At 38.8% G+C, this 11,009-nt stretch overlaps 2 protein-coding genes across 3 annotated transcripts in view; one reads left to right on the forward strand and one right to left on the reverse strand.

Moving 5' to 3' along the window:
- anxa4 (annexin A4) overlaps window positions 1–2,934 on the reverse strand; it is a 24,275-nt gene extending 21,341 nt beyond the window's left edge. Inside the window, exon 1 of the mRNA XM_046066092.1 lies at window positions 2,916–2,934. The gene's annotated coding sequence lies outside the window, so the exon portion shown is untranslated. The remainder of the gene's footprint in view (window positions 1–2,915) is intronic.
- The window catches only part of aak1b (AP2 associated kinase 1b), a 24,285-nt gene that overhangs the window by 11,004 nt on the left and 2,272 nt on the right, over window positions 1–11,009 (forward strand). Inside the window, exons 16-20 of one of the 2 annotated variants that reach the window (XM_046066089.1) lie at window positions 2,024–2,110; window positions 2,502–2,609; window positions 2,931–3,098; window positions 4,426–4,533; window positions 9,909–10,049. In XM_046066089.1, coding sequence (XP_045922045.1) covers window positions 2,024–2,110; window positions 2,502–2,609; window positions 2,931–3,098; window positions 4,426–4,533; window positions 9,909–10,049 — 612 coding nt within the window. Of the gene's footprint in view, window positions 1–2,023; window positions 2,111–2,501; window positions 2,610–2,930; window positions 3,099–4,425; window positions 4,534–4,888; window positions 8,540–9,908; window positions 10,050–11,009 lie in introns of those variants that run through there. The other variant, XM_046066090.1, reaches the window with a different exon arrangement.

An 11,009-nucleotide genomic window follows, 5' to 3' on the forward strand; every position in this document is an offset into this window, starting at 1 on the left:
CAGACAAGACATGTCCATTAACAACAGCAGCAACCCGCTGGCTTATATTTAACATGTGCGTCATTGGTGCTTCTATTTAAAGATGCCATGGAATGGAAAACTTTATTTCCCTTGGCGTAGTCGAATAAAAAGTGTTGAGTGCATGTAACTGACATACCATAAGCCTCAATTTCCATTGTTTCCTCATTCATATATAAATCTCACGCACCCAAAATACCCCGAAAAACAAGCGAATGCCAACAAGGGCTAGACGTTATGTAACATCTGGGATGTTTACGCCCCAAATGTCACATAGACCAGCCCACATTCCAGAGTTAGCAGTCATATGAGCTCATAGAGCTAGACTTGTAGGTTGTGCAGTGTGTCTACAGAAAATGCTTTTACGGTTATGAAGGAAAGGTAAATATTTCCTAGTTTTGTGCTCTGCCTCAAATTTGTGATTTATGAAGTTTCCCAGTGGATAGATAGCTTTACTTGTTGTAGGGCTGGACAATAAAACAATAACAATAATTATTGCAATATAATTTTTCTCAATAACAATATATTAAAGGTTCAATAAATGTTCACTTGAATCATACACAAATTAGGACTTCATTTTTTTTTTTATTAAGATGTTTCTTTTTTTGAAGAGAAAGGACTGAAAAAAGCTTTTTACTTAATTTTACTCATGCATACTTGTTAGCAAAGATTTTATCATAAATTGTTTTGAATGTTCTACGCTACAGGTTGCTAACCACTAGTTGTTGCTAACACTAGCTCCTGTTATCAGCTGGCTCGGAACCAGCGTTCCAAAGCTTATGTACTAATGTTAGAGGTGTAAATATCAACACACCTCTGGAGCTAGCTGCATGGCTAACTCAGCAGCTAACTTAGTAGCAGCTGCTGTTAGCCGTGGTTGCTGCTAAAGTAACCAGTAACTCATAAAGTTGGCAAAAGTGGAGGGAGAGCAGCCAGAATAAAGTTGTGTTTTTGTACAATAATCAGCGAGGGCTAGTCTCACACAACAGGCCTTGATTTAGTGAGGTGCAGCTAAGCCCCACCCCGCTTGGGGAAGTGGGCCAATCAGAAGCAAGTGGGCTTTCAGGGAGGGGGGAGGCGGTGGGGCTTAAAGAGACAGGAGCTAAAACGGAGTGTGAAAACGTGCTGAAGAAGTGGACAGGATGAGAAACATGATGTGTTTTTTGAACATGAAAACATTTTCTAGTAGAAACCCTAAATGCAAGTATGAACCTGAAAATGAGCATTCTACGTCACCTTTAAACAGACTGTGTTTTACCTGTGAAGTAGAGCTGTGAGTGATCAACTTGTGTATCAGAGATCTGTGCTCGAGGAGGATATAGAACGACCAAAACTTGAGCAAAATGAAGCAGAGGGAGTTCAGTGAGCATATAGTGTGTTTCTGGAGTGGGTTTAACACCCCCCTGTCCCCCGCAATTGTGTGCTTGGTGATGGTTATAAGGACATCATTCCTGTCAACTGTCAGACAATAGCACAAGTTAGCATGCAAGTCTGTGGATGTCGAAACAAAGCTAATATAAAGATTTCTTTCTTTCTTTGGTAAGGTGGCTCAGACGGTGATTTACACTAAAAATATCATTATAAGTTGTTCCCCACTGCCCGCTACCTCACTGGTGTGCTGATGCCAGATAATGCATTGTACCGCACACGTCTGAAGGAATATAATGTCAAGCCAAGAGGTAAACCTCTTAATGCACGTGATCCATTAATTTGAAAGCTTTAAAAAGCTTGAAAACCAAGTGCTGCCTATGTGCATCTCATAAATAAAATTAAGTGTTTGGTCAGAATGAAAGAAATAAAAGTTACTCTAATGGTGTTAATGTAAAGAGTTCAGGCAGTACTACTGCTGTACCCAGAAAATGCAGCCACTGATTTTTTCCTTTTAACAAGAAAGAAATGTTTAAGAAATGATTTGCTCATATACTGTATTAGGTAATACCATTGCATTTTAGGCTTCATAATGATTTGTAAACCTTTGCTGTAAAACACTGCTTCTGTTTCCTAGTTGAAAGACCATCAACCATTATTGATGTGGATTCAGGAGCCTCACTGTTAGTTGTCCCAGATCCTTTCTGTACCCTCGAACTGTCAGGTAAATCTCTCCCTCCCTCTTTGGATCCATACTGTACACACAAATACACATTTGCATGTTTGTTTGTTTGTTTTTTTGTTTTTTAGTAGTGGTAGAATTTAGATCGTCCACATACATGACTATGAATACAATTATCTCAATAGATAATTCATGAAAAGCCTTTGACTTTAAGAATGAAATCCAGAAACCATGTTATTTCATACATCCTCCAATACCTGAAAAACAGTGTGTTGATTGTCCTAATTTATCCTTAGTAAATTTAATAAATAATAAAACCTGTACTGGTAGTGTTTTCTTTGGGCAATTAATTTTTTTGTTGCAGCTGATAATGTTATTGTATTTTGGTCACTTTTGTCTTCTTTATCGTTTCTGATTCTTCATTGGCCTTTAGAGAAGCTGATTGAAGGACTAAAATCTCCTGACACGTCTTCACTCATGCTTCCTGACCTCTTGTCATTGTCTGATCCCTTTGGTGGCTCTGTGGAAGAGTCTGCAAAAGGTGTGTCTGCTCCAAGCAGGCGTGTTTCAATTTATTTTCATTTTTTTATTATTATTATTATTATTCTTTATATGTTTTATTAATAAATGGAGAGAAGGTTATTTATCTGCCTTTAGCATTAATTATTGCCTTTAGCATTAATTATTCTGGATAAAAATGTTTCAGCATTATTACCAGTAGAAGGAACCTGAAGGTTAGTGCATGTATATTAGAATCACTGCAGATCTTAGAATAATGTGTCCTTTTCCTCTTTGTACTTGAACCATAACTAAACTTTACCCTCTTTTCCGTCTACCTTTGGCTTACCCTAACCCATCACAGAGCCTCTCACTGCAGACGACTCTCTCCTGGGCTCTCTGATCTCCGGTCCGTCCGTCCCTCAGGCAGCAAGCAGTGCCACCTCCTCCATCTCCTCTGCTCCCACCTCCGCTGCCTCTGCTTTGGATGATTTCAGTCTGTTGTCTGGAGACTCAGCACAGCCTAAAGCAGGTAAGCTGGAATAACCTAAAAACTTCTACATGCATGTGGGTAATCTTTTTAATGAGTAACAGAAGCGTTTCCGTACCATAGCATTTTTTAAATATTAAAGTCCAAAATGCTTGTCAAATGCTTTTTCTTGTTTACTTACACTTTTGGCTGTATTTTGCTCTTTAGCCAAAGTTCTTTTATGGCTGCTTATGCTATAAAAAATTCAGCTTGAATATCAAACATTAGTGGGATGTTTATTTGGTGGCTCGTTCAGCAAACTATGGTGCAGGACAAGACGTGTGTGCATGTTTGTTCAGGAGACTTTAGCAGGAAAGCTAATGTGGGCTCTTGTGTAGCAGGCTGCTGTCTGGCTCAGTGTGACCATCTGCTCTGTCTATGATAGAACGTTGACGTTACTACTTTATGCAAAGATTTGATTTGCTGTATCAATATAAGGTCTCTATTTACGTAGACTGGTACATAGCGGCATTCTAAGCTGGAAACGTGCAATTTATCTTCAGATGGCCTTTAAGTTATTTGTCTGCACAAGAGGGTAGAAAACAACTCCGAAACAAACTCGGTGCAAGGAGCCCTGATAAACTACATCATCTTTCCAACTTCTTGTGCTGGTGATGTTAGTATTGTCACAGAGCAATGTAACTTTACTGACATTTTGCGCAGCACACTGAAGTTTTCACTGGGTGGCAGCAGAAGCGTTTCCATCCCGGGTTGACAGACTATGTTGCATTTGTCCTTATAAAGAAATTAAATTAAAGGCAAGTAAATCAAATTCTAAACTTGATCCATTCTCCACAAGGGGTTTTCCTTTGTGCAGTATATCAATGGTCTTGCTTAAATATGTTATCTGTTTCACGTGAATGAAGTTGAGTAAAGAATAATCTCTCAAGTCGTATATTGTGTGTCCCAAATAAAGAGCTCCACAGCTGTGGTTCAGTTGGTGGTTCTTGGCTGTTGAACGAAGGCATTTGATTGCTGTTGACAGTGCCAACTCTGAATCACAGCCTGACTGTGTAAACCAGCTGTGTGATCCTAATTACTACTGATCTCTCCTCATAATATCTTATCAAACAGGTTTTGTACCACTGGAGCGCTCCCGCAGATTTTTTCAGTAGCTTCAGATTTTATGAACACTTTTTTATTGTGGCAAGTAAGGTATTGAGGAAAAGCCATTGTTAGTCTAATCATTGTTGCCCCACATATGAAAGAAGCATCTACTCTGCAATGCACTAATAAAAACAATAATCCTTTTTTCTTGTCTTTTCACCCTTTCATCTAAAACATTCCTTAATTTTACATCAACAACCCACTTTTACTTTATCCTCTGCAGACTCGTCTCTCCTGATCTCAGACTTTGAGCCCCAGCAAGCCAACGCAGAGGCCGCCACAGAGGACGAGTTCGATCCTATTCCTGTCACAGGCCGAAAGAACTCCCAAGGTAAGTCTTTGCATTCCCGACAAGGAAGCACAGGTGGGTCAAGATGGTCTTCAGGATCAAAGACCGAGGGGTTGGCTATTTATGGGGTTCCCCTCAGTTGCATGCTGGTTTGCTAAATAATGACTTAAATTGTCGAACCTACTGATAACAGGATCAAGCGCCTGCACTTTTAGTTACGATTGTTTTAAAACTACTAGAAGTAAATGGGTCTCTTCTCTGCCCTCTCTGCCCTTCTCTGCCCCCCCCACCCCACCCCCGACTGCTGTGTTTGCTTGTTGTGATTCCTGCTTCTCTGCTTCCCTCCCACGTTTGCCTGTATTTGTATGCCTTTCCCTCCCCTTGTCTCTCCGGCCAGTTTCAGGAGGCCACTCGCGCAGTAACAGTGGCGGCTCTGAATCCAGCCTGCCCAGCTTGGCCCGCTCCATGCTGCTGGTGGACCAGCTCATCGACTTGTAGGCGTCCCCACCCCCCTTCCCCGTAGAAGCTGTAACGCTGGATTATAGACTGGCATAGCATAACGGCGATCAACACTGTTGTCACAGCTAGCTTCCTGCAACTCCCGTCTGTCATTTCCATTCTAGCTCCTATAGTAGAAACAGCCTTCACCTCTCAATGCTTCTTCATTCCTGCCCTCTCCGCTGTATCGATTGCATTATCTGGCTTCTGTTCGCATCTCATCTCTCACCCTCTCACTCACATTTTCTCTTTGTTGTTGTCTCTACACATCATGTACTGGCCATTGGTCCAAGAGTGGCCAGTACACTAACATCATCCTTTTTTAATAGTTACCATTACATCTTTCTGTCAATCAGGATAAAATATTGCTATGCCGTTTGTTTGAACAATATTGTATTATGTCTAATAGCAAACAATAGAAGGTCATTGTTGTAATGTACTCTAGGCATAGTTATAAGTGGTTGTAGTTATTATGGTGCACAAGTGAATTTCGTCGTTTGCCTTTTAAAGTCTCCTCCCCAGATTTATTTGCACATTTTAAAGTAAAGCATGGAAAAAGTTAAATGGCCATTTGTTCAAATGAGGTCAGTTTACTTCTTCTATAAAAGGGAAACTTCTTCATGTAGCCTGATTTGCACAGTAGCATAAATGTTATCTCCATCAGGGCTGTTGGATAGAACATCTTTAACAATTTAAAGCTGCTATTAGATTAGACTGAAGAGTGACATCAAATTGAGTTACAATCTGGAAACAAAACAGCCATAACCACGCACCCTACATACAAGTTACCGTGATGAAGAGAAGAGCAGTGACACTAAAGGTTCCTGACTAAACGGTGAAGGGTCATTTAAAAAAAAATAATAATAAATTAAAAATCTGTGAAGCAAACTTCTGACAGGTGAAGCTCTGAAAGTGTATCAGCTAAAATCTACATATAAGAAAACAACAATAATGTTGACCATTCAAGGTCTCTCAGACACATTGTACTTTTCAAACGAGGAGGACCCGTTCTTATTTGCTGTTATTTTAACTTTTAAAAAAAAAAAATTTATTTTAACCCTTAAAGCAAGCAGTAGGTTGTTGTTGAATTAAATGACAAATCAGGGTCATATAACAATGTTTGTAGCAGTGTGCCATATCAATACAAAATGCATGAAATCATGAAAATAATTTGAATAATCCACAGTAATAGAAATACAGTAGCTATTATATAGAGAGAGACCATTAATCTATTCAACTGTTCAGGTCATTTTTTGAACAGAAACAGTCTAAAATGGCATTTAAAAAAATATATATTTTATTTTATATCAACACAAACATTCACTAAGCATTGTGCAATTTTTCCTACATTCCTATCATTTGTTTACTCCTAATTTATGTAAATATATATCTGCAACCCCTGCAGGCTCTTATCCAGACCATACAATTGGTTATTCTTCCCGTGTATATATTAAGTCATTGTCATAAAGCTTTACTTGTGGAAAACATATTGCTTTACTTGTGAAATATATATATATATATATATATATATATATATATATATATATATATATATATATATTAGAATAGAATTAGTGTGTGAATGAAAAATGGAATTGTTTACCTGTTAATAAATGTTAATATGAATGGAGTGTTAGAGAATGAATGTAAGAAATAAATATTAGTCTATAATAAAAAAAATATCTATGATTCTTAACACCATAATCACTGAATAATATTGAGGAATACTCCTATATAAATATTCCATTCCTCCTTGTGGAATTGTGTGTTTGAGAAAGTTTTTTTTCTTGGCTATATCTACTCAATTATTGTCAGTACACTCAAATGTATAGATGATAATCCTAGTCTTTGTTGAACCTGGAGATTAGGCTGAATCCCATGTCCCATTCTCTTCCTTTGTGAAAAGAAAGTGAGCCCTAGTTATGATTGTTTACATGGACCAATGAAGGATTATATTTTTATTTAAAACAGTTGGCAGTTTTCTGGAAAGCGGGAGCTTAACCTCTTTGAATCTTAGTCCTGTTTCATTTCACCGCTAAACTAGAACTTTTTCTGAAATTGTGCTTTGTAAAGCTTTGGTTTTTTGCTTTACCGGTTTTAGTGATCACAGAGTTCATATCAAAAAGCATGGCAGTGTTGTTGAATGTTATGTTCACGTGTGTGTGTGTGTGTGTGTGTGTGTGTGTGTGTGTGTGTGGGGAGTCAGAATTGTTGGATGTCTTTTTCCGGTAGCCTACTTGTGTTGTTGTTTGCTGCAAATATGGCGACGGTCACGTTGTCCTTAAAATCTCTTCTGAAAGCACAGCCTCCCTCCTCCTCCACTCCTATATTCTCTCAGGAAGTCAGAGCTACATCACTCGCTCTGAGAGTTGGATACGTATTGGCTTACTGCTCACTAGTCTCACTGTTCGCCTCCATATTATAGTTAAGAATATTTGCCTGATAGGTAATGTGTGAGGGGCTCTGTGAAGTGTGAAAAGGTTTAATCTGCCAGTGTTACAGTGGATTATACAACACTGCTGCTGTACTATAGCAGTGGTTTAAGTTATCAGGCAGCATTAAGTCAGGGTTTGAAAAATCAGCTCCAATCAGCAATACAAATGTTTCTGTAGGATCAAACAAATTCATTTTGCTTCCCATGCATGATCACAGTCGGAAGACTACCTCCACCTCTTTCTTTCATTCTGTCATGTTAAAAAGTGATTTCAAATAACTATTTTTGTGAGATCGACTCCTTTCTGGAGGTGGGAAATTAATTCAGAATTATATTTTGGTTTTAATGCTTTTGCACAAACGTTGGATATGTTCCACATACATACTTGTATTACAGAATAAAATGTAGTTACCTTTTGAATGAGTGAAGTCAAGGCAACAGTATAAAATAAATCACCTCAAACAGAATCTTTATATTTAGAATCTGAGAATAGTGGCAAAGCATGGAGCACAGTTAGTGACCTATTCACATGTTCTTTGATGATTAAAGTTCAGGAAATCCATGATAATGTGTTCAAACATCTTTCACCAATTTATTCGTTAACCCCCATAATTGAGTTGGTATTTTGAGCAGAGCTCCTGATTCTAAATTTTAAATTATATATTTTTATCTTTTAAATAAATTTGCAAAAGTGGCAACAGTCTCCTAGGTCTATTTACTGTAGGTGCTGCATGTGCAACTGAAGGCTTATGTTATTTTATCATCCTCTTTATGATCCTTCCATTCAACAACTCAATCATTTGCAGTTACTGTTTGAACCTATGCAACTCCCGAGCTTTCTCCCTGTAGCCGCCAATGTGCTGTTGTAATCTATAAAGCCAAGCAGGTATAGTGAGATTAGTCCTTGATGTGAAACAGAAGCCCCTCGTTTTCTCTGTTGTTTTGCCAAAAATGCAAGCTGTCGATTATGATACTATTTGAGTGTTTTGAGACGCCTCTTGTGTTTATGACCCAAACCTGCGTCAGAGCTGTGGTATCGTGTGCTCCTTCTATTTTTGTGAGATGATTAAAGAATTATTAAGGAATGGCAAATAAAATACAAATGTGAATGTCAAAGTGTTGAGTATTGATTAAGATATTCTGTTTTACTGTTGTTCATTATAATTTACGTCATAATGTTCATAATCATCATCAATCATAATCAGTAACTTGAGCAGTCATATTTGACATTTTAAATAACTTTTAAACATTTACACAAAGACCCAACAGTTGGTGGTTAAGTTGCATTGTGGGTAATGTAGGCACCAGGTTTTGACAATGACACATTGATTTTTATCCTGTTTTTCCTAAACTCTGTAGGGAATCTGAGAAAAGTATAGGAGTGTAATGTAAAATAAGAGTACTCCTTTTAATTGTTAAGACCACACATCAACTCCATGCCCCATTAAAAACATTCAATGTTTGTTTGTTTTTTTAGATTTTTGTGACTATGGCGTTACCTTCAATTTTTTTACTTGCCTAAACAGAGTTGAGTAAAGAGTCAGGAATACACCTGCTGCTGAGTGGGTTAGAATCATTTCTACACTGAACAAAATTATAAATGCAACACTTTTGTTTTTGCCCCCATTCTTTATGAGCTCAACTCAAAGATCTTTTTCTCTATGTACACAAAAGGCTAATTTCTCTCAAATATTGTTAGTGAGCACTTCTCCTTTGCTGAGATAATCCATCCACCTCACAGGTGTGGCATATCAAGATGCTGATCAAACAGCATGGGTATTGCACAGGTGTGCCTTAGGCTGGCCACAATAAAAGGCCACTCGAAAATGTGCACTTTCACTGTACTGGGGGCGTCCGGGGAGGGTCCGGAAACCAGTCGGTACTACCATTTGCCTCATGCAGAGTGACACTAACTCTCTAATAACCAAATTCAAAAGGTCTTTATCAAAAGTGCTTGTTGTGTTTATGTTCAAAAATGTATAATACATAGATATTTCAGGGTTTTAAAAAAATATATAGTATAGGTTGGGCTGTTTTTCATACAACTTGCTGATCACAAGCAAGAAATGCCATTTAAAGAACACAGGAATATATTGCATCTTTGCCATTTTACTATGATTTTGTCACTTCTATTGACCAGTTTGTCATTGTGTTTTGATCCACTTGAGAACGATTGTACATAGAATTACACAGAATTGAATGCAGCTTTATTGTTCACTGGAGTGAAAAACTGTTTGTAGCTCACCAGAACTCCAAATTAGCACAAGAACACAAAACAAATATGGCAGCGAAACACTGCTGATGACTAAAACTCAGTGGACTTGTAAGGAATACAATTAACATCCCCTAATTTCTTTCTGTCATGTTTAATATCACAGATAGCAAACTATTATATTTTTACAACATGCTCGAGGTTCAGAGGTCAGCAAAGCTTTTAAGCAAGTATCATCATTTCTGACTGCTCTCCAATCTTTTCCACATGCAGACCTGCAGAGGGAGCTCAGCAGTAATGTACTGCGAGCTGCTGAGACTGTGGCCTCTCTGCAGTTTACTGAGGAGAATCAAAGGCTGAGCATCCAGCAGAAGACTGCTGCATGCGTCTATGATAAACACATGTTGCCATCAGATGAGAGGAGCTTACAACAGCATACACTTCCAGCTTCTTCCACCAGCCTGCTTTTTGTCAACCGAGTGTCCCAGTTCCAGCCTCAAAACAACCCAGTCTCCTCTGATGTCTTCCAGCTGGCACCTTTTAAAACGCCAGCAAAAGAAAGCAAGATGGCATGCAGCGGCTACTCCTTTTCTGCATCTCATAAACCTGCTGAGACGTCTGATGTTTTCCTCCAGGCACCGTTTGGAAAGAGGCAGGAAACCACCAAAGCTGGTCCTAGTAACACGCACATGTTTAAGTCTTGCGCAAAGCAGATCCAACCAATCAAACGGTGTCACCTGGTCCCAGTATCATCTCCTCCTGCTCCTCATTCTCTTGGTGTTCGGGCCCCTCCCCTGCACATGGAGGCGCCTCTGCTCCAGCAGCCTGTGGCGGTGCACCGAGTCGTCTCCAGGATCGGGCAGCAGGCCGCCGTAGGTTCTGTAGCTGTGGGGCCCCTGCATGCCTGGACCATAGGGGGAAGAGCTCTGGATGACCCGTTTACTGCTGCACCTTTTCAGCCAAGATGCTCTCAGGGGAAACCTTGATTATATAATCCTCTCTTAAAATATGCCAAGTTAGAGCTTTTTCCATAACTTACGAAGGAGCCAAAGTACAGTTCAGTTGCAGTATTACCCACATTTTCAATGTAGTTTTACTCTTGTCATCATTACCACAGTATTAAAATGAGTAAATCATCCTTTTACCAATTGTTTAAATTTAAAGTTCTACCTCAGTCAAGAAGTTCTTAAGATGAACTCGAAGGATTGGTCTTGGACTCAATTTAAAACTCAATTTAGGATGTCAAAAAGGGTTTTGTTAAAGTCTGTAAGTATTTGGCCCTTTAAATACCAATTTTATTCAGATAATGAATTATTATAGCATTTGGTGTGTTTCTCGGTGATCACGACTGAAAGTATGGGCCTGTTTTACATC

Source organism: Micropterus dolomieu, linkage group LG13, assembly GCF_021292245.1.
Source record: "Micropterus dolomieu isolate WLL.071019.BEF.003 ecotype Adirondacks linkage group LG13, ASM2129224v1, whole genome shotgun sequence".
NCBI lineage: Eukaryota > Metazoa > Chordata > Actinopteri > Centrarchiformes > Centrarchidae > Micropterus > Micropterus dolomieu.